This window comes from Rattus norvegicus, chromosome 4 (assembly GCF_021556685.1).
Source record: "Rattus norvegicus strain SHRSP/BbbUtx chromosome 4, alternate assembly SHRSP_T2T, whole genome shotgun sequence".
In the NCBI taxonomy this organism is placed as follows: Eukaryota; Metazoa; Chordata; class Mammalia; order Rodentia; family Muridae; genus Rattus; species Rattus norvegicus.
In genome coordinates this window covers 105,567,387-105,593,170 of record NC_141537.1, presented here as the reverse complement: position 1 = coordinate 105,593,170, position 25,784 = coordinate 105,567,387, and the positions used below count along the sequence as shown (strand labels likewise).

General features: G+C 49.8%; 3 protein-coding genes across 11 annotated transcripts; 2 read left to right on the top strand and 1 right to left on the bottom strand.

Annotated features, from left to right (window-relative positions):
* Positions 1-181: 181 nt before the first annotated feature.
* Positions 182-11,497, top strand: Vamp5 (vesicle-associated membrane protein 5). 3 transcript variants are annotated; one of them, NM_053555.2, is given in 3 exon segments: positions 182-297; positions 10,251-10,388; positions 11,082-11,497. In NM_053555.2, coding segments are annotated over 3 exon segments (309 nt in total). In that variant the 5' UTR covers positions 182-294; the 3' UTR covers positions 11,250-11,497.
* Positions 11,498-13,951: 2,454 nt separating this feature from the next.
* Positions 13,952-20,727, top strand: Rnf181 (ring finger protein 181). Of its 4 annotated transcripts, NM_001007647.1 has the most exon segments (6): positions 14,000-14,053; positions 17,753-18,233; positions 18,944-19,071; positions 19,241-19,350; positions 19,494-19,568; positions 19,781-20,727. In NM_001007647.1, coding segments are annotated over 5 exon segments (498 nt in total). In that variant the 5' UTR covers positions 14,000-14,053; positions 17,753-18,108; the 3' UTR covers positions 19,841-20,727.
* Tmem150a (transmembrane protein 150A) lies at positions 20,683-24,792 on the bottom strand. Of its 4 annotated transcripts, none has more exons than XM_087655897.1 (8): positions 24,724-24,792; positions 23,961-24,442; positions 23,513-23,560; positions 23,161-23,247; positions 22,336-22,403; positions 21,919-22,046; positions 21,599-21,776; positions 20,683-21,431 (listed from the first exon to the last, which is right to left on the bottom strand). In XM_087655897.1, the coding sequence occupies exons 2-8, from the start codon at positions 24,023-24,025 to the stop codon at positions 21,190-21,192; spliced, it is 816 nt and encodes a 271-aa protein (XP_087512023.1). In that variant the 5' UTR covers positions 24,026-24,442; positions 24,724-24,792; the 3' UTR covers positions 20,683-21,189. The 4 variants fall into 4 exon arrangements, with proteins under 4 accessions (XP_087512023.1, XP_087512024.1, XP_087512022.1 ...); XM_087655898.1 differs by having other exon boundaries at positions 23,961-24,385; XM_087655896.1 differs by having other exon boundaries at positions 23,961-24,142.
* Between the last annotated feature and the right edge of the window lie 992 nt (positions 24,793-25,784).

The following is a 25,784-nucleotide window of genomic DNA, read 5'->3' as shown; positions in this document are numbered from 1 at the left end:
TGGAATGACGGAACTCCTGTTGCAGCCCTCCAGATCCAAGAGACATCGTTCCCCAACCGGGCTGGGGTGTCATCGGAAGTCGGACGCCGGTGACCCGGTAGGAGGCGCCCCACCGGCCCTGTCACTACTTTCGGTTTGTCCGGGCCCGGCACCTCTGAGAAGGCGCGCCCCCCTCCCTCTTGGACCGCCGGTCCGCCCCGCCCCGCCGCTTCCTCTGCGGCCGCGGGCACTGAGGCAGCGCGAGGCAGAGGAGCCGGAGCCCGCGATCAGGCAGCGGCGGCAGCTGCGGAGGCGATGGTGAGATGGGAAGGGGCAGAGGGCGATTGTGCAGGGGCATAAAGCCAGAGCCGAACTCCAGGGGCGTGGGTCACGCTGACCACAAGAATCAGTCCCCAACTTTGCAGGCAGCCTGGGAGGGAGACTCCAGAGTGCGCCCCGTCGGGGCGGAGTGAGCGGAGCTGCAGCTTCTCACGCTCCTGAAGCAGTTATCAGCTCCGACAATACCGGGCAAGTCACTTAACCTCCACCAGTCTCCTTTTCCGCGCAGTGAAGTAGGGGCAGCAATACCTACCTTGGTGGGTCCTTGAGAGGTTAAAGTAGATGTTTATGGTCGCTGCTGCCAGGCACTCAGAACCCTTTGCTGAGAAGTGGTAGGTAATGTGATGACCTCTCCAGCAATTCCCCAGGCTAAGAGGAGCCAGAACTGGCCCAAGGGTTGGAAACCTGAGCACATGCCTGGTAGAGGCCCGGTGCTGAAGGATAAACACTTGCCCCGGGGAAAGAAAAAATAAGTTGTTTACTATAAAAGTTCCATGAAGTTATTAGAGGGACACAGGCTGACTTCTTCCTGACCTCTGCCTAGTAACATAATCATGAGTTGAGTCACCTACACTCTTGCTGCAGACTTGTCATTTCCAAAAGTGTCAGGGACCACTGGTGCCTGGATCCCACCTTCCAGGGCGCCTGGGAAGACGCCAGACTGGGAGCAAGTTTAGTACTGAATGGATGTGACCTGGCTAGAGGTGGCAATGCCTGGATGGCCTCATCTCTGGGGAACTGGAGGCAGGAAAGGGAAGTGTGGCAGGAAGGTAGCCCTGAGCTTTGAGGCCACACCAGGAAACTGAGGGAAGCTCTGAGAATGGCTGGAGCTGAGAGCCCACTTCCGAGAGTGCCGGGCAAGATGGGAGGAGGTACGGGATGGTCCATCAGCTGGCTTTAAGCTCTAGGGGAGAAGTTCTGGAAAGAAGGCTGAGCCAGGTTACGTTTATCTGGCTGTTCAGGAGACCCTTGGGATGTCTATAGGTACACTCCAGGCAAAGGGGGTTCAGAGCCTGGGGGGTGCATGCTTTATTCCTTCAGCCTGTCTCCGGCTCTATCATCTATCTTTTCTCCCCACCCCCGTCCCCTTTTCTGTCTCCAGCTCTTTCTTCCGTCATCCCACCCCTCTGACTACCATCTATACCCACCCCCACCCCCAATTTCCCTTCCCTTCCCTTCCCTTCTCTTCCCTGGGACTCATTCAGTCAAAAGGACTTTTTAAAATTAATATCCAGGGTTTTTTTTTTTTTTTTTTTTTTTTTTTTGTGCCCCTGGAGTAGGACAAAGCAGTGACGGGGGGATGGAAATCAGCAATCATCTTTTTTTGCAAATACTGTGGGCATGCTTGTTCACATGTATGGGCACATATGTGTTTAGGTATGTATGGGCACACATGTGTTTAGGTATGTGTAGGCACATACATGTGTAGGTATGTATGGAAGTCAGAGGTTGCTGTCAGGTGTCTTATTTAGCTGTTCTCCACTTTATTTTTGGAGATGGTTTCTGGTTCAACCTGGAGCTCACCAGTTTGTCTAGTCTAACTAGCTGACTTGTCCCCGGGATCAGCCCCCCCCCCATTTCTGCCCCTGAGCCCCAGGCTTACAAGCAGACTGCCTGGCTTTCATGTGGCTGCTAGGGATTCAGACTCTGGTCCCCAAAAGCTTTAAAAGATTTTATTCATGTGTATGAATGTGTTTTCCCTGCATGTCCGTGTGTGTGTCCTGTGCCGGCAGTGCCTGTGGAGGCCAGAAGAGGGTGTTGGGTCACCTCCTACTGGAATTTCGGGTGGCTGTGAGCTACCAAGTGGGTGCTAGGAACCAAGATCTTCTAGAAAAGCAGCAAGTGGGGCTGGAGAGATGGCTCAGTGGTTAAGAGCACCGACTGCTCTTCCTGAGGTCCTGAGTTCAAATCCCAGCAACCACATGGTGGCTCACAACCATCTGTAATGAGATCTGATGCCCTCTTCTGGTGTGTCTGAAGGCAGCTACAGTGTACTCATACAATAAAATAAAATCTTAAAAAAAAAAAAAAAGAAAAGAAAAGCAGCAAGTGCTCTTAAATGCTAAGCCATCTCTCTAGCCCCACCGTAAATAACTAAAAAGTATTTAGCTTGCTTGTTTGCTTTTGGGGGGACATGGTCTCATGTAGATCAGATTGATGTGGAACTCGCTATGTAGCTGAGCCGCCATGTCTGAATGGAATTAACTTTTTTTTTTTTTTGAGGTAGTCTTGCTGTATAACCTGCCTTGAAGTTGCAGCAATGCTCCTGCCTCTGCCTTCCAGGTGCTAGTATTTGACACCATGTTCAGAAATAGAATAATATTTTTTTAGACAAGGTCCCGCTAGATACTCTATAGACCTGACTGGCCTCGAACTCTACCTACTGAGTACTGGGATTAAATAGGTCCATGACTACACTCAGCCTAAAATGGTTCTTGGAGTCATTCGTCTGGCAGAACTTGTGCATTTAGTCCCAGGCCTCTCTCCTTTGAACACAAGCTTAGTTGGCAGCATCAAGGGGCTAGTACTCCTTAGCCAATCATCAGGGGCATCAGACCTCACGCTTTCTGTGCGTCTGGTTTAGCACAGGGGTTAGACATGTGACCCTTGGTATCTCTGTCCATTCTACCCTCAGGTTGCCTACTTACCCTGGGCAACTTAACGCCCCTGGGCTGTTATGCAAGGACAATGATAATACTTTCTTCAGTGGGTTATTATGAAGGTTTAGCCAGACACCCACATGCACTGCCAGCTCAGTGCTGGCTCAGGTCCTGTGCCCACTGAAAGGTAGCTGTTACTGTTGTCCAACACTTAAGGCCCATAATCCCAACCCTTGGGGGCAAAGGCAGGAGGACCCCCAAGACCCAGGCCAGACTGTACAATTTATTGAGAGTCTGTTTCATGATTCTTTTTAAAGAATTAAAATTTCTGAAAGGGCTGCAGTATGGGAATTCCTAGGTTCGAATCCCAGTACCACACAAATAAACAAAGATCTCAAGAGCCTGTAGCACCTGATGAAGACAGCAGAGACTGGGCTACAGCACTGGTTCTCAACCTGTGGTCCTCCACCCCTTTGGCAAACCTCTATCTCCAAAAGTATTCACATTGTGATTCATGACAGTAGCAACATTAGAGTTATGAAGTAGCAACAAGAACAATTTTATGCTTCGGGGTCACCACAATGTGGGGAACTGTATTAAAGGGTCTTGGCAATAGGGAGGTTGAGACCCACTGGGCTAGAGGCTGGTTCTCAAAGATCTACAGACAGCTCCTCTCGAAAATAAGAAACAAGTAAAGCATAAGTGTGCAACAGTGAGGCTTTGGCTGGTTGTGGATCTCATAAGAAAGAAAAAGATGACTCTCTTGAGGAACTTACATCCGCACCTGCGATATCCTTATAAGGTCCCCAACACTTCTTCATAAGCAGGGGGTGGTGGGGTTGGCTGAAGCAGTGGCTCACTGGTTAAGAGCATTTGATGCTACTACAGAGAACCTGAGTCAGAATCCCAGCACCCACATGGTGGCTCACAACCACCCCTAACTCCAATCCCCAGTTCCAAGGGACCCTGGGTGCTCTGACTTCCTCAGGCATACATATGGTGCACATACCAACATGCAAGCAAATTTACTAGCTGTAGACCAGGCTGGCTTCAGAGATCTCCTCCTCTGGGATTAAAGGTTTTCACCATCACTGCCCAGATGACTTTTTTTCAACATGTAAATTTGGGGGAAGGAAGTCTGACTGCCTCTCCTGACTTTCTTGGGCACCAGGCACACACATTGTACACATACACATGCACAGGGAAAACATATTCACATAAAGCAAATTACTCATAATAAAATAAATCTTAAAAAAAATTGGCTACTCTTATAGGGACCCCAGGTTTGATTCCCAGAACACACATGGCAGCAAACAGCTGTCTGAAACTCCAGTTCCAGAGGGTTGGACACCTTTTTTCTGGCTTCCTCAGATCCTGTATGCAGCTGGTGCACAGATACACACACAGACAAAACAGCCATGCCCATTCCCATAAAATAAAAATAAATCTTGAGAAAAAAAAAAAAGAGAAGTTGGAGGAACCAAGTGTATATGATGGTGTACATCTGTCCTCCCAGCACTTGGGAGGTAGAGCAGGAAGTTTGGGGGTTCAAGGTTTTTTTTTATTTATTTTTTTGGGGGGGTTCAAGTTTATATTAAGCTATGTAGTGAGTTCAAGGCCAGCCTTGAATAGGACTACCTTAGATCTGTCTCAAAAAGAAAAAAGGAAAAAACCCATGGGCTACAGAGATGGCTTAGTTAGAAGTAGTTGCTGTTCCTACAGAGGCCCTGCATCCAGGCTTCTGTAGTCATTTTGGGCGATTCCCATGGTAGGTGCCTGAAGAGCCAGCATAGGTTGTCAGCTCTCCTGGAACTGCAGTTACAGATGGTGAAGAGCCATCATGTGGATGCTGGGAAAGAAACCAAGGTCCTCTGGAAGAGCAGCCAGTGCGCCTAACCACTGAGCCATCTCTCCAGCCCCTATACTTTTTTTTTTTTTATTTAAAGATAAATCTTAGGACTGAAGAGATGACTGTTCCCCCAGAAGACCTGGATTTGATTCCCAGAACCCACATGGTGGCCCACAATAATCCGTAATTCCAGGCACACACATTGTGCACATACACTCGCATAGGGAAAACACTCATTCAGGTAAAGAAAATACATCTAAAAAATTTCACATATTTAAAAAAGAGTCAGCTGGGAGGTGATGGCGCACGCCTTTAATTCCAGCGCTGGGGAGGCAGAGGCAGGCAGATCTCTGAGGCCAGCCTGGTTTACAGAGAGATGTCCAGGACAAGCAGGGCTACACAAAGAAGCCCTGTCTCGAAAGCAAACTAAATAAACAAACAAATAAATAGGTCTTTAATATAAAGAAAAGGAGATGAAAATTCGGTCTACATTAGTACTAATTGATGTCATTTATTCAGCATTCAGTCAGGTGAGGCGTTGTTAAGGCTTTTGTTTATATCGTGTCACATAATCTGAGCTAGGATGATGAGGTTTATGAGGTAAGCACGGTTATCACCACAACTTTACCAAAGAGGAAGTGACTGGTCAGAGAGGTCCCATTCTCAGTGTCCGTTACTTGCTGGAAAGTGGCGGAGGCGGAATCTGAGGCAGCACACCTTGTTTTGGGGGGATAGGGTCTTGCTAGCTGAAGCCAGAACTCATCCTTCTGCAGGTTCGGGGGTCCTCCTGTCTCCCACGGCCCAAGCAACGCTTCGAGCATCAAAGTTACAAGTCCTCTCCAGCACACTCGGTTTTCACATGGGCGTGAGCGTGTGGGCTCTGGGAATCTTCCTCTATCGTGTAATGTGCTCTGCCCTCCCCATGTACCAGGGTTCTGTGCAAGCACGACCACACCCTACTTCTTGATTTTAATGACATGGTCTCCGGCAGAGGCAAGGAGATATCTGTGAGTTCAAGCAGCCTAGCTGGTCTCTATATTGAATTCCCTGGAATTGGGACTTCTGAGTTGCAATATGTTGCTGGAATTGAAGGTCTAAATCGTTCCTCCTGCCTCAGCAACAAGAAGGGTATCTTCTTTTTTTTTTTTTTTTTTTTTTTTTTGGTTATTTTATTTTATTTATTTATTTATTTATTTTTTTGGTTCTTTTTTTCGGAGCTGGGGACCGAACCCAGGGCCTTGCGCTTCCTAGGCAAGCGCTCTACCACTGAGCTAAACCCCCAACCCCAGGGTATCTTCTTTCTTTTTTCTTTTCTTTTCTTTCCTTTTGTGTGTGTGTGTGTGTGTGTGTGTGTGTGTGTGTGTGTGTGTGATGTTAGCAGTGGAACCTATAACCACAAACACTAGGCAAGTGCTCTGTCACTGAGCATGTCTAGCGCCACACAGAGGATTGAGAGTGTGTTTTCAGACGAGCCCAGAAAATCCAGAAAGGGGCTCTAGAGGGTCGGGTGTGCCGCTCGGTGTCAGAACAACTGCCCTGCACGTCGTGTTTTGTGGGCCTGGGTTTATTCCCTTAGCGTGGGCTGTGTGTGGGGTGCACATGTGTTGCAGGGGGATAGTCTGTACAGATAGTACCAGTCTGACAAGAACATTCCCTGTGTAATTACCACCCGATGTCTGGAAACTACTCCCCTCTACCTCCCTTTGGCTCAAACCCCCAAGTCCTGCTGGATTCTGGCAGGTCTCAGAAATACTGCTCTCCCCCACACCCCTTCCTCTTTACCCTGGGTGCTTTCCTGACCCTGTGGCATCGCCTCATACCCTTGCCAATGCATGGCTTCTCCCCATTGGCTGGCCTCCGGTTGAACTTCTCACTTCTGTTCACTCATGTGTATCTTGTGTGTGTGTGTGTGTGTGTGTGTGTGTGTGTGTGTGTGTGTGTGTGTTTGTGACCTTGCTCTATCACTCTGCCAAATTCCCTTGAGACTAGGTTTCTCACCAAACCCAGAGCCAGAATGGCAGCCAGTAAGATCCAATGATCCTGTCTCTGCTCTCCCGGAGCTGGGGTTTTGGGGTGTGCAGCCACGACTGGCTTTTACACGGGCTCTTGGGATCTGAACTCAGGAGCTTATGAATATTCAGCAAGCACTCTCATGACCCACTGACCTTGAGATGGTCTCCTGTAGGTCAGACCGAAGATGGACTTGATTTTCTCTGACCCTCTGGCCTCTGCCTGTGGAATGTTGGGATTACAGGTGTCTGCCACACCTAGTGCATTTTGAGACCCAGGCTGGCCTGGAACTCAGAGCTGCATGCCGCCTCACCTGGCTTGGTTGGCTTTTATCACTTCCTCTGAATTAGTTTCTACCCTTGACTTCCACTGCTTTCCCTAGTCCCACCCAACCTCTCCACCTTCTGCCCTGTCCCTTCCCTAGTGGGCTGTGTCCCTGGCTCTGCAGAATGGCTCAGCTCCATCCCAACTCCTGCCCTTTTGATTTCAATTCTCTGACCCTTATAATCTGTTCACTTCGTGGGTGGCTAGGGTACTTTATGTCTCTGTAATTCTCCTCTGATGGTATCACGTGCTTCTTTTCCTCAGCTCCCTGAAAACAGGGACGACTCATTCAGAAAATGTCATGTGTCTGCCAGATGCCAGGCCCTGGCTGAGAGCAGCACGGCCCTTGCCCTCTGTTTGCTCAGCTCTTCCCTAAAACTTACCCTAGCAATTTATTTTTTACACTGCCGGCAAAAAACTGTATACATAGTCAGGGTTCTTTTCCCTCTGGTTGAGGAGGGCCAATGTGGGCTGGGATCTGGTAGCTGTGTTCCCGGGAGCCCATCTTAGCTCCCAATAGGCAATAGGCCTGGCTTCTCTGCAGAGGGAAAAGGCTAAAGACTGCTGCTAGAGGCACAGCCACTCTCCATTGGATGTGACTCTTATACTGGTATCAGATAACAGGAGCTGTAGCATCCAGAACAGAAAGCCAGAGCTAGAGATGTAGTTCAGAAGGTAGAATGCTTACCTAGGCATGAATGGAACCCTGGGCTTTGATCACTAGCACCACATAAACGGGGTGTGGTAGCTGTAATACTAGTCCTGGGTAATAAGATCAGAAGTTCAAGGTCATTTTGGAGGTTAACCTGGGCTATACAAGATCTTGTCAGAGAGAGAGAGAGAGAGAGAGAGGAGAGAGAGAGAGAGAGAGAGAGAGAGAGAGAGAGAGAGAGAGAGAGAGAGAGGAGGTTAAGGAGGAAGTTGCTGGGGTGATGGCTTAGTAGTTTTCTGCACTTGTCACTGACACAGGAGAACATGAGGTCACATGTCCAGAATCCATCTTAAAAGCTGGGCATAGCTGTACACACCTATAACCTTAGTGCCTGGGGAACAGGAAAAGAGACAGGAATGTTGGTGGGGCTTTCTAGCTGCCAGACTCTTCCAGGTTCAGTGAGAGACCAGCTCTCAAGGGGATTAAGGTAGATGGTGCTAGAGCAGGGCACCTGGCATCATCCCTTGGCCTCTGGGTGCATTGCAGACAGGTGTCCTAGCAGGCACATGTTTACGTGCACTTCACACTCATACACTGTACACACACACACACACACACACACACACACACACACACACACACACACACAGTCAGACAGAGGCCAGCGAGATGGCTCAATGGTAAAGCGCTCTACACACAAGCCTGCTGACCTGAGTTCAATCCTCAGAATCCATTGTAAAAGTGGAAGGCAAGAGCTGACTCTACAAAGTTGTCCTCTGGCCTCCACAGTTGTGTCCCCCTACAATAATAAGGAGCAGAGTTACCCTCGGAATACCACCAACCTCTAGTGGTGGTTCCTGTGACTAAGTCTTTGTCCATTCCCAAGTCTGTACTTTAGAGTGGGGAAGTTCAAACAATGGCGCCTTGTCCAACAATACAGTCACCACAGTGACTCAGGAATGGGAGGAAGCATGAGTTCTCTTCTCTGCTGCCCTGTGTCCCAGCATCTGAACACCCTCTGTCTCCTTGGTTTGCTTGCCCCACACTTAAAACAGGCTGTTTTTCTAGCTCTTGGGTAAATATTGACCTGTTTGGGTTTCAGATGCCTGTCCCTTGAAACCCTTGCTGGGCTAGATAAGCAAACCAGGAGAACCTCTCTTGAGACACAGAGTTCCTTTTGGATAGGCAATGAGGCAACTGGCCCCTTTATTAGTCCTTGTAGGGATCAGCATTGTGTTGGCCTCCCAGGCTTCTGGGTGCTGGAGGATGGCACTGCCCTCTGCCCTCCCCCTGGGACCTTTTTATCCAGACAGGACTCATGCACCGGGAATGCTCTGAGGCTGTGCACAAGGCAGCTGCAGAGATGCTGGGTGAGGATTCTTGCCTGAATAGGAAGCAATCCTCTGTGACTACCAGGTCCCTTCCAACAGAAATTCTCCGGTTTTAAGTGGAATTCTGTCAAGTGCCAGACTGTCTGCTGCAAACAATTGGAGATATGGGCCGGCAGGAAAGGCGGGCAGGGTAGTGGTTGACTGTCTGTGCAAAGGAGACAGCATAGGGATGGGCTAGAAAGGATGAGGCTGAGGGAAGGGAGTTGTGGTTTGCTAATCCTCTGGTATTCATCTTCCTGAATAGACCTGCTCATGGTCTTAGCACATAGCAGGGGAGGAGGGGTGCCCCACCCTCTTTCCCTCTGCCCCCCTCCCTTTCTTTCCCTTTCACCTCCCCCAGGTTGAAACTTGTTCCCATCTCCTCCCAACCCTTTGAAACAAACTGGGTTTCTTGGTTAGGTGAAGCTGTACTGCTCAGGTCCAGAAGCCAGACTGTCAGTTGGATCCTATTGAAGACTCTGGAATCCAGTGAAGCTGACTGACTAGAAGGCTGGAGGCCACAGGCTAGAGGATCTGAGGTTGTCAGGAGGAGAGGAACTAGAAGGTGGTCACTGAGGTGGAGAGCAGGTTAGCTCAGAGGCAGAACTGGCCTGACTGGTCAGAGGTCCAAAGAGGGAGGGCATTGAGCCGCTCAGTTTGCAAGGGCTTCTAGGCAGACTCGGATGTGATCTGGTCTCCGATGAGCTTCCTAGTTCTGTGGAGCAGATTGTTTTCCTGCCTGGCTCCCTGGTCTTTGGTACTTCTTGGGGTCAGTAAGAAGCCACAGGAAAGGTGAACATTGGGTAGATGCCATCTTGGAGCAGGTGAGCAAAGTGTCTGCTTTGCGGGAAGGTGGGGATCTGGGAAGCTCCCAGTTTGGGGGTAACAGAGAAGAAGCTGAGGTGCTGAAATCCAGGGTGGATGGATGGGTAAGGGTAGAAACCTGTGAGCCCTGAGGTAAACTACCCAGAAGGCAGTCCTTTAACCTGAATATCTCAGGCCTTTACACACAAAGGATGCTATTACTCATCCACCATACCCAGGCATTGTAGGGGAGGGGGGTTAGGTCTTTTGTGCCAGACAAAGGCTGGGTGAGGAACAGCTTTGACCTTGGGCTTGGTACTCAGGCAGGGAAAGAATTGGAGCGATGCCAGCGGCAGGCAGACCAAGTGACGGAAATCATGCTCAACAATTTCGACAAGGTCCTGGAACGCGATGGGAAGCTGTCAGAGTTGCAGCAGCGCTCAGACCAGCTCCTGGACATGGTATGTGGCTGTGGCCGGTGGGAATGGGGAGGGGCAGGAGAAGTCTGACCCTTAGAGGGAGCTCTTAGGCTTTGCTTGGGGAGGGGGGCGGGGGTGAGGCCCTAAGTGCGGGGCCCTAGACTCGCTTGCTTATCCGTGTGGGATGTCTGGTTTCCTGCAAGTAGGTTTCACAAAGATACTTTTGGGTTGGGCCTGTAGCTCAGCTGGTAGAGTGCTTACCTAGCATCTCTGGACTCACACCCCATCATGGTATGAATCATGAGTGGTGGTACCCCTGTGATCCCAGCACTCGGGAGACAGGCCAGAGTTGCAGAAGCTCATTCTGGGGCATTCAGTAAGTCCAAGCCTGAGATACACGAGGTCCTGTCTTGCCAACAGAAACAAACCATAAGAAGTCTTTGGAGATGTGTGCATCCCTAGTGGTCATGGCCTGGTACTGCTAGGTGGGTGTGAGCTAGAAGGATGGAGGGTCAAGTGTTATAGCAGTGATGGAATCAAGAGCCAGACTGGAAAGGTCGCAGGGTGCAGTGAGTGAAGAGGCAGCAGACAGGATGTGCCACTGAGGGTGCAGGAAATAGTTCATGCTAGCATGGGAATGCATGGGGGTGGGGAACTACCTCTGAGGCCTTGTGGGAACCATTAACCCCCCACTCCTGCACCCCATCCCCCCTCTGTATCTCTGGGTATCCACAGAGTTCTGCCTTCAGCAAGACAACCAAGACTTTAGCCCAGCAGAAGCGCTGGGAGAATATCCGGTGCCGGGTCTACCTGGGGCTAGCCGTGGCTGGCGGCCTTCTCCTCATCCTGGTTGTGCTTCTGGTCATCTTTCTTCCGAGTGGAGAGGACAGTAGTAAACCATAGGCCTAGGATGCAGGCACGGCCTTAGGGACTGGGGCCTGACCCAGCCTGGCCTGAAGGAAAGGCTGAATGGCTGCACTGGCCTGTTCTGGTCTCCAGAGAATCCTGGTGTTTGCTTCCATCTAGGACACCCCAGTGACTGCTGAAGGGCATGCTGGATATGTGCACCTCTGCGTCTCCCATCATGCCACGGACTGGCCCTATTGGGCCACACCACTGGAGCTCAGTAAAAGCTGCTGTTTGGTTAAAAATGCTCTCCTCTGTCTCTGTCTCTGTCCCTCTCTCTCTGTCTCTCTCTCTTATACACACACACACACACACACACACACACACGCGCGCGCGCGCGCGCTATACAGACACAGAAATGTATCATACTCATACACACATACCACAGACACAGACTTAGGCATACACACACACACACCCAGACACAGATACACATACACAATAACATACCACAGACATACAGCCTACCACACAAGCGTACTACATGACCACCACCACCCACACACACCAAATTGGTATAATTTTTTTTTTAAAGAAAAGAAAACCTACGACAGACCTGGAGAGATGACTCAGTGGTTAAGAGCACTCACTGCTTGGGGTTGGGGATTTAGCTCAGTGGTAGAGTGCTTGCCTAGCAAGCACAAGACCCTGGGTTCGGTCCCCAGCTCCGAAAAAAAGAAAATAAAAAAAGAGCACTCACTGCTCTTCCAGAGGTCCTGAGTTCAAATCCCAGCAACCACATGGTGACTCACAACCATCTGTAATGAGATCTGATGCCCTCTTCTGGTGTATCTGAAGACAGCCTCAGTGTACTCATAATAAATAAATAAATCCTTAAAAAAAGAGAACCTATGACATCACCCAAAGGACTATATTTTAGGAGACTACCCCTTTCTTTCCTTTTCCTACCCCTTTCTCTCCTTTCCCGACTTGATGCTGCCCTACACAGACAGACCTTTATGGAACGTGGACCAAGGGCACAGTAGCCAGCAAACCAGACCTTTGCACACATTCCCATGAAAATGAAATCCATCATTTTTGATATCTTGAGTGTTCTCAGAGGACCAATGGGACTCTAGACAGAATACAAAAGGACAGGACTTGCTGGAGTATAACTCAGTTGACAGAAATGGCTGCCAAGTGAACACGGTCCTGGGATGGATGGGGGTGCACACATCTGAAGTCTCAGCACTCAAGAAGTAGAGAGACGGGAGGGTTACAAGTTCAAGATCATCCTTGGCTACAGTTAGTTTGGAGCTCTCATCTGGGCAAGATGAGAGGCCCTGCCTCAAAAGAGAAACAATGGTTAAAGAACTGGCCCAGAGATTAAGAGCACCAGCTGTTCTAGTGGACCCAGGTTCAGTTCCCGGCACCCATATGGCAGCTCACAGCTGTTTTTAACTCTAATTCCAAAGGATCTGACACCCTCACACAGCCACACATGCAGGTAAAAAAAACACCAACAAGCATAAAGCAAAAGTAAGTTCAGCAAACAAACAAACATGAAGTTTAAAAAAAATAGGGCATATTGATCTTTGGAGGATCCAAGTTTGCAAGTTCAATTCCCATCTCTCAGGTCAGGCACTTCATAACCACCTGTAAGTCCAGCTTCAGGGAGATCATCCTCTATGGGCACCTGCACTTAACACACACACACACACACACACACACACACACACACACACACACACACACACACACGGTCTATAAAGTAAAACATTTAAGAAAAGCAAGAAACGGGGTTGGGGATTTAGCTCAGTGGTAGAGCGCTTGCCTAACAAGAGCAAGGCCCTGGGTTCGGTCCTCAACTCCGAAAAAAAGAAAAAAAAAAAAAAAAAGCAAGAAACATGTCAGAGAGATAATCCCATGAAGTGTTTGCCTTGTAAGCACAAGGACTGGCATTAATCCCATCTTTAAAAGTCAGGTGTGTGGACCAATGTGATAGCAATAACTTTTGATTCAAGCACTGGCAAAGTGGAGACAAGCAGATCTCTGTTAGATTGAGGCTAGCCTGGTCTACGTAGTGACCCTTTCTCAAAAACACATCAACAAGCAAAACCCCCCAATGTGGTGGTCTTCTTCTTCTGGTGTGGTACTTCCAGAATTGGGAAGGCAGAGAGAGGCAGATTTCTTGGGGTTACTAGCCACCAGCATAGGCGAGCTCTAGTCCAAGAAGAGATGTCTCCAAAACAAAACAAAACAAACAAACAAAAAAGTGAGCTGGAAGTAAAGCCTGTGGTGTCACAGGTGGGCTGGTATGCTGATGCATGCCACGAATCCCAGAACTTAGGAGGCAGAGGCAAGTGGATTTCTCTGAGTTTGAGGCTAGCCTCAGCTACATAGTGAGAAGCTGTCTTAAGAAAAGAAAAAAAGAAAAGAAAAGAAAACGAGGGGTGGGGTGGAGAACAGAAGAGAAAACAGACAATTCCTGAGTGAACAACAACTGAGGTGGATCTCTGGCCTCCAAACATAGATGCACACACATACATGGATATGAGTACATGAGTACACATATATACATGAGACAAACATGACAAGGGAAGGGCTTTTTGCCTGGCATTTCTTTCTTCCTAATTTCTTAATCTTTGTCTTATTCTTTTTTTTTTCTTTGTCTTATTCTTAGTTGAACGTTACATATCCCCACATTACACCCAAAAGCCTTCAGTGCTTCCATGGTGCTATAAACAGAGTCATAAAGGAAAGAATTAAAGGATTCCAGTGTTCCAAGTTACACAGGACAAGGCCAATGCCTTCAAGGTCATAGGAAGGATCACTCATGGGCTGGCACGATGGTTTGGCAGGTAAAGGTGCTTGTTGCTAACGATTACTGGTTGGGGCTCTGTATGTGTGTGTTGCCAATTTGACAGAAGCTAGAGTCATCTGGGAAGAGGGAACTTGGATTGAGAAGATGTCTTGATCAAATCATCCCGTAGGCTATCAGTGTAGCGTTGTCTTGATTGATGACTGATGTGGAAGAGCCCGGCCTACCATAGATGTTGCCACCCTGGACAGGTGATCCCAGGTTATATAAAAACCAAGCTGAGTAATCCATGGAAAGAAGCAAGCTTTCTATGCCCTCTGTTCCCTCCTACAGGTTCCTGCCCTGACTTCCCTCAGTGATGAACTGTGACCTGGAAGTCATAAGATGAAATGAGCCCTTTCCTCCCTCAAGTTGCCTTGGGCACAGTGTTTATCACACCAAGAGAAACCTACCTAGGACACCACACCTGATGAGCTGAGTTTGATTCCTGGGACCCACATGGTGGAAGGAGGGAACTGATTTCCAAACTTGTCCTCTGACCTTCACATGAGTGTTGATGAGTGTTTTGGCATGCATGCACGCACACACACACACACACACACACACACACACACACACACACACACACATTTAAAAAAAAAGCACTGCTTAAAAAATAAAACAATTGTTTATTGGGCTAAGAAAGACAGAAGGCCTGCAAGACGTATTTGAGTTACTTTTCTTTCTTTCTTTCTTCCTTTCTCTCTTTCTTTCTTTCTCTCTTTCTTTCTCTCTTTCTCTCTTTCTTCCTTCCTTTCTTTCTTTTTAAAATTTATTTTATGTATATGAGTACACTGTAACTGTCTTCAGACACACCAGAAGAGGACATCAGACCTCATTACAGATTGTTGTGAGCCACCATGTGGTTGCTGGGAATTGAACTAAGGGTCTTTGGAAGAGCAGTTGGTGCTTTTAACCACTGAGCCATCTCTCCAGCCCCTCTGTCCCCTTTTTGTGAGACACTGTCTCACTCTGAAGCTCTGGCTGTCCTGGAACTCACACTATAGACGAGGCTGGCCTTGAACTCACAGAGACATGCCTGTCTCTGCCTTCCTGAGTGCTGGAATTAAAGGTGTGTGCCCCTATACTAGGCTTATTTGGGTGACTTCATTGCAGCTCAAACAAGTGTGAAGGGCAAGGGAAATTCAATGTCAAGTGTATAAAATAAGTAGGGCTTGCTAGGTGAGGGAGGGTTACCATGAAAAGCAAGAAAGGAGACTGAGAATTGTTCAGAGCTTAACCCCTTATAAGGATTAAATGTCTCACGGTCTTTAGAAAACTTTTAATATTTTAAAAATATTATAAAATGTTGAGTCTCTTTAAAATATCCAAAGTCTTTCACTGCCAAATCAAAATAAGTTACATACTTTCTTTCTCATGGCTTTATAAGTTCATACTTAGAGGGAAGAGCCAGGAAAACATAATGACGATTAAATCAGAACCCACATTTGACACCGTCTAAAGTCCAGTGCTTGATGTCTGGGACCCACCCACAATCACCTGGGTTCCAAAGGGCCTGTGAAACTTGGGTTCTGCAATCCACAGTCCACATAGCTCATCTCTCAGGCTCAGGCTGACTTCAGTACACAGCTGCTGCCGCCCTGGGCAGTCATCCAAGCCCTGGCATCTCCAATACTACGGGATCTCCACCTATGATCTTAACCAATGACCTCTCGGCCTCCCTTCAGGGACTCTGATCTTGTCACATGGATCTAAGCCTCAGCCACTCTCCAAGACTCCTTCAGTCTTCAGAACCAGCTCCATTTGGGTGATCTTTCCACATTCCCAAGTTTGGCTGCCACCATGAGTTGCACGCTCATGGGGACATAGCTTTTATGTGCTAACTCCAAGGAAATACTCCCAATTTCACTTTACTAATGCCTGTCTCTTCTTAATCACTGCTGATTTCTCAGCTCTAGCTAACCAGCATGGGTTGTTCTAGGAGAGCTAAGGGTTCACTTTTTAATGGTGCTGGCCTTTTCACAACCATGGTTGATTCTTTAGCCTCAGCTGCCCAGAGCCACAAGTTCCCACAACAGTTCATTAAGATCCAAGCACTTGGGCTGAAGAGATGGTTTGGCAGTTAAGAGCACTGACTGCTCTTCCAGAGGTCTTGAGTTCAATTCCCAGCAACCACGTGGTGGCTCACACCCATCTGTAATGGGATCAGACACCCTCTCCTGGTGTGCCTGAAGACAGCAAGATCTAAGCCCTTGAACAACTTCCCCAGCTCATTTCCAACATCCTCCCCAACTTCCTAAGAATGATATGTTCATGTCTGTTGCAACAATACTCCAGTCCTGGTACTAACGTCTGTCTAGTTTTCCTTTCTGTTTGGTGTGATAAAACACCATGACCAAAAGCAACGTGTGGAGGAAAGGGTTTATTTCATCTTTTTTTTTTTTTTTTTTTTTTTTTTTCGGAGCTGGGGACCGAACCCAGGGCCTTGCGCTTGCTAGGCAAGCACTCTACCACTGAGCTAAATCCCCAACCCGGTTTATTTCATCTTATAATTGTACTCCATCATGAAGGTAAGTCAGGGCAGAAAGTCATGGCAGGAACACAAGGCAGGAGCTGCAGCAGAGGCCATGGAAGAACACTTCTCACTGGCTCTCTCAACCTGCTTTCTTCTATACCCCAGGACCTCCCCTGGGGTGTCCCTGCCCACAGTGAGCTGGGCCCTTCCATATCAGTCATTAATCAAGAAAATGACTAGGCCAATGGAATGAAGGCATTGTCTCAGTTAAAGGTCCTTCTTCCCAGATGACAAAAAGATAACAAACATACAGGGTTTATTACTTTTTTTTTTTTTTTTTGTTAGAGGCAGTGTCTCCCTAAAAGCCCAAGTGGTCTCTTAATTCTGAGACTATGGGTGCTAAGACTTTGTTACTGTCTCTGAGTTTATTATCATCTTCCTCTTCTGGGGAAAAATGGAGGATAGCACTTTGTCAGCAACACTCACTTTGGGCAAGCTACTTCTGAGACTTAGGTCTCAAGTATTTAAGGGGATAGAAGTAGTGTGGGTTCAGCTCAGTGGTAGAACAGATGCTTAGCATGAACTCTAAGGCTCCACAGTTAAGCCCCTCACTACGTATCAGACAATTATAACAATCAGATATGGAATTTTCTTTTTCTGTGTCTCTCCTTTTACTCTTTTAAAGACAGGATCTTACTATGCACCCCATGCTGGTCTTGAATTTGCAATCCTCTGACGGTCATTCCACCCTTAACAAAAGGATTTATTTTATAATGTGTGTTTTGTTAGTTGAATGTAGGTACTAGGGAAGAGGGACAAAGAGGCATTACCTAGAGCTACAGTTAGAGTAAACTGTCCAACTTGAACTCTTAATTATGCATGGTTTTGTTTATTTTCCTTCTTTCCTTGTTTATATTTATTTTTTATTTTTATTGACTGAGAGTCTCACTTTGTAGTCTTGGCTGGCCTCCCACTCACAGAAAAAACACATGGCTCTGCTAGACTTACAGCAACATCGACTACTTTATAATGTGAGTGGGTGTTTTGCTGCATGTCTGTCTGTACTTCACTTGTTAGTCTGGTGCGCGCAAAAAGCATCAGACCCTCCGGAAATAGTGTTGTGCGCCAATCAGTGGGTCCGCTGAGCCATCTCTCCAGTCCTTCCGGAAACCCCTTTATTTTTATGCCTAAAACATAATCAACGCGTGGAAATTTTCCTCTTAGGGAGTAGATGGAACATGAGGGTAGACTCAGCCATCAAGACACGGTAGAGGCGCTTTCGGTTTGGACTGGCACTTCTGGAGCTTTGCGAGAACCCTCGGAGCTTGGCTCCGGAAAGACCCCGGAATTTCCTCTTTCTCCAACTACATTTGCTTTAGCCTTTGGTCACCTGACTCATCCGACCAACGAGAGGCGGCTGAATCAGTACTTCCGCCTCTGTGTGCGAGTCACTATGCCCACCTCAGGAATTCTCTGATTGGCTGTCCTTCCGAAACTCGCTCGCTTATTGGCCATCGCGGGATTCGGCTCTCCAGCGGCAACCTAAAGCTGTGTCAGACAAGCCCGGCAGCCCAGTAGCCATGGCGTCTTATTTTGATGAGCACGACTGCGAGCCGTTGAACCCTGAGCGTGAGGCCCGCAACAATATGTTGCTAGAACTCGCGAGAAGAGTGCGCGGGGCTTGGAGTTGGGCCCCTGGCAGCAGGTTTCTGGGCTGGGGCTTGGCGGAGAGAGCGGGTAACCTGGGAGGTGGAATGAATAATGTGGAATGTTAGTCTGGGCGACGCGATTAGTCGAGTCAGAGTCGTTAATTTGGCCCATTAATGAGTAGGGTCGCCAGGGGATCGTGGGAAAGACTGAGGTGGAAAGGTGGGAGTAGCAGAGGGAGGTACCGGAGAAGATTGTCATGGGGGCGGACACGGGCTGCGCTCAAGTGTGTAAATTGGGTAGTGTTTTGCTAGTAATAAGCAAGCACAGAAACCCACTGCTGTCCTGGAATCAACTTTGGCTTTACCGGATCATTCCTGAACGACTTATTTGAGACGGGCTACTTCTAGTAAAATGGGAAAGTTGCTTGGAGGAATGGTGCATGCCTTTAATCCAACTACTTGGGAGGTGGAAAGAAAAAGGGAACGAAAAGCGAGCTGGGGTTGTCTGATAGCTGTGCCTGTGTGTTTTGAGACAATCTCACTATGTATCTCTAACTGGCCTCGAACTCATAGCCTCTCAAGTGTTGTGACTAAATGCACGGGCCACCACTTCTCACTCCCACCCTGCTGAGGAGCTATCGTGCACTATCATTTGTTATTGTTACTATTAGCCAGGACAGGTATTTTTGTCAGTTAGTGTCCGGTGGATTATGGGGGCCCAAAATAGGTGGTTTCCTTAGTTCTGATCTTATACCCTCTTCCTCAGATCACTCTTTAATAGGATGGACTTTGAGGACCTGGGATTGGTAGATTGGGAACACCACCTTCCCCCACCAGCTGCCAAGGCTGTGGTGGAGAGCCTCCCCAGAACAGTCATCCGTAGCTCCAAGGCTGGTGAGGACACAAGTTCTTTTTTTCCCATTTAGGGCAGATAAGCCAGACCTGCCGTCTCCCCCCAAGCCACCAACAGTCTGGCCTGTTAGTTTTCTAGGCCAAGCCTGTGTCTGAGTGGGAGGTTGGGTTGGGCCTTAACAGCTCTCCTGATCAGCACTTCCTCTTCAAGAGCTCAAGTGTCCCGTGTGTCTTTTGGAATTTGAGGAGGAGGAGACTGTCATTGAGATGCCCTGCCATCATCTCTTCCATTCCAACTGCATTCTGCCCTGGTTAAGTAAGGTACTTTGCCCACCCCTTCCCTGCCCCAACACCAGTTCCTACGATGCTTTTTTTGGTTATGGACTGGGATGAAATCAAGGGTGAGGGCAGGGGTGGGAGTCAGGAGCAGGAAAGGGCTGGAATTCTGCTCTTGATTTTCCTAGACAAATTCCTGCCCTCTGTGCCGCCATGAGCTGCCCACCGATGACGACAGTTATGAAGAGCACAAGAAAGACAAGGTAGAGGCTGGTGGTTTCATGGAAGGGGTGTAGCCTGGTCACTCCATCCCTGCTGCACACTCCCCACTCCTCAGCAGGCTCCCTTCCAAGTCAGTCCGATAGGGGGCAAAGGTCTTAGCATTGTTGATGCTAGAAGCCTGAACAGGGTGCTCTGTGGTCCTATCCATGAGTACTCAGGCCTGGCCCAGCCTAGCCTGTTGTCTTTCTTTCAGGCTCGGAGGCAGCAGCAGCAGCACCGCCTGGAGAACCTCCATGGAGCCATGTACACGTGAGGCAGCAGCTAGGGCTGAGAGCTCAGCCTCTGTGATATCTTCCCTTTGCACTTTGAATCTTCATTAAAGGTTTCTTTAACCACCCTGCAGCTGCACTGCTCACCAGCTGAAGGGGCTTCGTCCGAATCCTCCAACCTGCTGCTAGCCAGAAAGATGTCAAAGGTGTCAAAAGGCAGAAGGTGCCGGGCTGCATTTCCCTCTCTGCCAGTCTCTAGACTCTGGGTGATGGAGCCCTGGGAGCAACAAGGGCTTGGGTCTGAGTGTTCTTTTAGAAGTCAAACTGTGTCAGATCCTGGCACTTTGTAGCTATTTAAAACTGATAAATTAACTTGCACCACCCCCTTCCGGAAATCTCTAGTTAACCTTGGAACTTTAGTTAACATTGGAATCCTGGGAGTGTTCTTCATTTCCACAGAGAAAACTTGTAACATTGTCAAAGTTGCTCTCTGTATCCTGCCCCTGTAGGCCCCTTATCAAGGAATCAAAGTTCAAACCAGACTGAGTAGGGGAAAGAAGTTCTTTAGCTGTTTAGACTCTGAAAGGGGGACAAGGCCTTGTGGAGGTTTTGAAAGTGGGTTTCACTATGTGACCTTGGCTGGCTTGGAGCCCACTGTATAGACCAGGCTGGCCTTGAACTTAGATTCTTCTGCCTCTACCTTCCCAGTACTGGGATTGCTGGTATGTACCAGCACTGTGCTCAGACCCTTATGATGTATTTGAATGGCATCTGTCACTTTGAGTTCCTGGCAACTCTCAAGAATCTTTTCTGGAGGAAAGGACTTCTTTCCACCCCTCCCTACTGGATGGGACCCTCCCTGATTCTCCAGAACAGACTGCAAACATGCAAATTAGAATTCTTTTAATAGATATAAAAAAGTACTAAAATACTTGTGTGGTTCTGCTGTGTTATTTGCCCTAAAGGAAGTGAGGGGCAGAGTGAAGAACCCAAGTGCAGCTGGGTGGGCCTTTCCTTAGGCTAAGGCATGCTCCTCCCATCATCCAGACTTGTGAGCCCCTGCTGCCCGAGCCCCCAATTCCTGCAGCAGGAAGCCCCAGTGGTCTGGCTCTGGCACTGGGAGTAGAAGGCACCTGTAGGGCTGGCTGGGCAAGTGAGGACAGGTGACCTTTAACACAAAATACTACTCTGGTATGGGGAGCAGGACATGTAGCTGAAGCAGCTGTCGAGGCCCTGCACCTCTATGGCACACGTGGATGTTGGATGGCCACTTCTCCGGGAGCGAGGAAGCCTAGATCCCAACAATACTAAAACTTGTTTTTGGTACAAAATAAATGCAAAGAAGGTAGAGGGTGCAGGTGTTTCGGAGGCTGGGCCAGCCACCCTCCAGACCTCAGATCATGGCAATGCTCTCAGGAGCACAGTTGAGGTGGGTAGAGGTGCTGCTGCTCCCAGAGGACTTACAGGCCCTGCCAGGGGCAGGCTGTAGTGCAGCTACCAGTGTGTCTGAGGAGACTGCCCCAAACTCATAGCTGAAGGTGCCGTAGAAAATGAGGATATCAAGGACAAACACCCATTCACACAGGGCAGCTCCATGCTGTAGCTCAGAACTCTCGTGGAGGAAGAAGACTCCACCTGGAGCAGGGCTAAGGAAAGTGACAAGAGGATGTGTGCCCCTAGCAACACCTGTCTGGCCATCCCGAATAAGTACATGAGATAAAGGATCAGGCTACGGAAGACTAGGGCAGTGCTCACTGGGGTAAAAGGGTTGAGTTCCTGGCTACCCTGTCCCAAAAGGATACTAAGGACCAGGGTGACGAAGGCGATGACAGCCAGCACACTTCGAAGGTAGGCCATAGCCATGTCCAGGGGGGTGGTGGCCCCATGGTAGAAGAGAACACAGTGCAGGCACACAAAGAGCAGCCCAGCAGGGAAGGCCACACCAGCTCCGATGTAGTGTAGAGACTTGGCGTGGTCCACCTGGCCCAGACAGAGGCTAAGCCATGAAGCAGCCCTACCTCTCCTGCCCCACCCATCACCTCTCCCCTCTTCCTTGCTCAACTTCCAGATGTTGCCCCTACAGGCATCCAGACCATATTAAGGAGAGGTGGGGAGGGAGCACCTGGAAATTGCCGACCACCACAAGGCCTGCAGCATTGGTGCAACCAGTGATGAGTGCAGTGGTGTTGATCCAGGAGTGCCGGTTCTGCTCTAGGAGCTGCCCGTACCGAAGGAGGCAGATGAGGGCCACTAGAAGAAGACAGTAATGATGGGGCCAGTTCTCCCTAGGCTTTTACCCAGGACAGCTGTTCGAAAACTAGTTAGCATCTAGCTGACTGGGGCTTAGATATCAAGGTAGCTTGGCCTGCCCCCTCTTCCCACCTATCTGTTGTCCTTACCCACAAACTACCTACCACCTTCAATGAACAGGAGAGAGGTTGGTCCTCTTACCTTAGCCCTTGGTGATGGGGCAGACTGCAGAGTAAAGGTTTTGGGCTCTTCTGGAGATAAGGGGTAGGGGTCTGATGGTATCACTCACCCATGAAAGCACCCATGTTGCCAATGAGGCTGAAGAGGCAGCTCTCTGGGGGGTATGTGCCACACTTGCTGAGGGAGGGGTATGAAGAATGAGGCAGGAGTACCAGTGTCCCTCTACACCCCTCCAGCTCCTCCCCCCTCATGGGCTTTGTCTGTGCTTAGTCCACAGCAGGCAAGCCTCTGATTTAAAGAGTTCATATGTATGAGAGATAAAAGACGTGCCCTAGAGTGGCTGGCAGATCTAAGACTCCTTTGCTGAGGCTGCAGCTGGTCTGACTTCCTTGAACTTGTGCTGAGCTTCAATCCACATACTTTCATTGGCTGTGTGACCTGAACAAGTGTCCCCAAGCCTGTTTCCATAGCTAAAAGTGGTGAGAAGGACAGCACCGAAGCTACAGGATGGGTTGAGGCTTCAGTGGCATCTAAAACTCAGCTGCAAGCAGTGTACCTCTTCTTTGAAACAGTCTTAAGTTGCTCAGGCTGGCCAAAACCTAGGGGTGATGTGGAATGTCTGACTGACTGGCTGGGATTGCAGGCATGTGCTCCCACATGTGTCTAGTTTTGTGTGGTGCTGGGCTTTGTGTACACTAGGCATGCATTCTGCCAGCTGAACTACATGCCCCACGTCTAGGCTCCTCCTTTCTTCTCTGAGACAGGGTTTCATACAGCACAGGCAATCCTACTTCTGCTTTCCAAGTGCTAGGATTATAGCTCTTTGCCACAAAGCCCAGCTTTGGTAGTTAACTGGCTCAGTATAATGTTTCTTCTTAAGATCCAGGGACAGCTCTTTGCTCGAGGTGATTTCCGGAAGTTTGGAGGGACCTACCTGATGAGAGGAACATCATCCAGGGTGCAGCAGGTCTTAGGGCCCCCTTGTTCAGCAGGGTCAGGAGAGCAGGAATCATTGTAGGACCTGGCAGTAGGACATGGGGGCAGATTGGGGGAAGGAGCGTCTTAGAACTTTGGCTTCAAAGAGAAATCTTTCAGACCTCCCCAGGACCTTCCTGAAGCAGAAGCAAAGATGAAGGGGGTGATGGGAAGTGGGTGGATGAACAGGATGTCATGCCTGGAGACCCGTGTCAGAGAACAGCCTATGGTCTCCATGTAGCTTGTGAGCTCAAGGAGGGACAGAGATGAAGGCAGCTTTAGAGTGAGGCCATCTGCAGAGAGCTCCATACCAGTTCTCCACTGGGCACACGTGGCGGTTCATCACAGCCATGGCATACCTGTGGGAGTAGAACTGTCACCTTGTCCTCATGTTTCTTCAGACCCAGCTACCACCTCCTGGCTCTTGACCTTTGACCTCATTCAGCCTTGCTGGGAATTCATTTGTTGGGGTGAGGAGGGAGGTAGTTTTTGATGCTGTAGCGGACCCTGCACAGTTGCCTCCAACTAGAGATCCTCTGGAAGTTGCCCTGTCTACAAGTGTATGTCAGAGCTATCCTGCTGGACCGCAGTGGTGCCAGCTTGTCCCAAGAGACTGTGTGCCCAGGAATCGGGCCAAGCTTTGGAGACAGAAAGAGTGACCCTGGGTACCATTCTGGAGCCTACAAACAGGACAAGGGACTTTGTGTGTGCCATCAAACTCCTATTAGGCCCCCCTCAACCCACACCCTTTTTACTCACACAGTCCATATGCCCGTGATGGAGAAGGCTGACAGGCTGACAGGAAGGAGGATCCAGGCGGTCATGAGGGAGTGGAGCCAGGGTGGTGGTAGTTTGGGGGTAAGGACAACAGGTAGGTGGGGAAGAGGGGGCAGGCCCAGCTACCTTGAGATATTTCGGCCACAATCATCAGCTGCCCTGGCCTGGTTGGGGAGAGAGATCAAGGTCCAGGGTCTGGTGACTGGCCAGGGCGGGGGGGGGGGGGCAGGAGGGGGAGGGGAAGGGTGGGCAACACTTCATCCAGAGCTCTCCTTGGGTGTTTGATTGTCCAGACTTTGGGATGAGCCCCGGCAGGAACGTGGCACCCTCTGGCTATCCATCTGGGGCCTCCGCGGTCTACCCAAATGCCACGGGCGCGCTGAGAGACTCGGGCAAGGCTGTAACATCTGGAAAGAGAGCCACGCTCCCCGGCCTGAGGGACGCCGGCTTGGTGAAGGCTGGAGCTAGGACAATTAAGGGGATCATGCCAAGGAAAGCCTGGGAGGGTGCGCCGGGCCGAGAGAGCGGCTGCGAGTCGTTGCTGTGCGGGCAAACCACCTGACCACCGCGCCCCGGCAAAGGGGCGGGTTCTCGAGGGAAGCTTGACCGGGTCCCGTTCGCGTGGGCACAGGGACCCCAGCTTGGGTAGGCGTCTGCAGCCAGCGACAACACCCCCTCCCTCCAGAGCCCGGCTCCCCAAATCGATCCCTTGGAGGCCGCGGGAGAAAAGGAGTCCAGTACGCACCTCCCCGGAGCTCCCCGCCGCCGCAGCCGCTGCTCCCTGCTCGGCCCCCTCGTGGCCGCGTCTCCAGCTGCGGCCCTCGGAGCAGCCCTGAAAGGTTTAAAGGGCCGAGCGGCCCCGCCCCTGGCGGCCCCAGGCCCGCCGCGCCGCCCGCCGGGACGTGGAGTCCGCACAGCCCGGGCCCCGGTGCCGGAGCCCCGCCCGAGACTACAACTCCCGAGCCCCCCGCGGCAATGTCACGGGGGAAACGTGGGCGGTGCCCCAGGGCCAGGGGACCTGGGCGCCCGGGGCTATGACCCGGACACCTCTGACACCAAGATCTAGAGGGCAGTTGTCATTCCTGCTGTGGGAGTGCGGGTCGGCTATCCCTGCAGCTCCGCCTGTGAATGTCGCTTGTGGCTGTCATCGTGCACGTGGCTGGAAGAAGCCTTCCTCCACTGCCTCAGCGGACTGTTTGACTTTGGGGAAGCTCCTTTAACTCCCTCAATGTGGCGCCCCAAGCCTGCCACAGGCATGAGGCAGGTGGGTGAGAAGCCAAGCACCAAGAAACCTAAAGCAGGCTGGATTCTGCCCACCCCACTCAGTACCCTCCGGCCCGCCCCTTTTAGCACACTCTGGAAAAAGGGTTGCTTTCAATTGTATTTTGGGGACATACCAAAACTGGCCATAAGTCACGGAGTCCAAGATGTTTCCTGATTCAACAACACTTAAAATAAGGTATAGGTTCCTAAAGGATATCCATTCTAAATCCATGTAGGTGCTTGTGTGTGTAGGGTCGGTAAAGATTAAAGCAGCCAGGTGTTCATTAGTAGAGGGGAAGGTGAGGGACTCAAGTGGAATCTAAGAAGAGAAAACAGGACTATGTGGGAACAAGTTATTAGTCTCTCCTCAACTGATGGAATGAGTGTGTTCCCTGAATATTCTTTTCTTGATGGAAAGGGAATTACTTCTGCTCACATAGGACAAGTGTTCCTGACTCTCCCCATAAGCAGTGGGGTCCCCATGAGACAGCAAATCAGTATCCCAAGGGTAGGAGTGGGAGATAGCCACTCTGGTGAAACCAA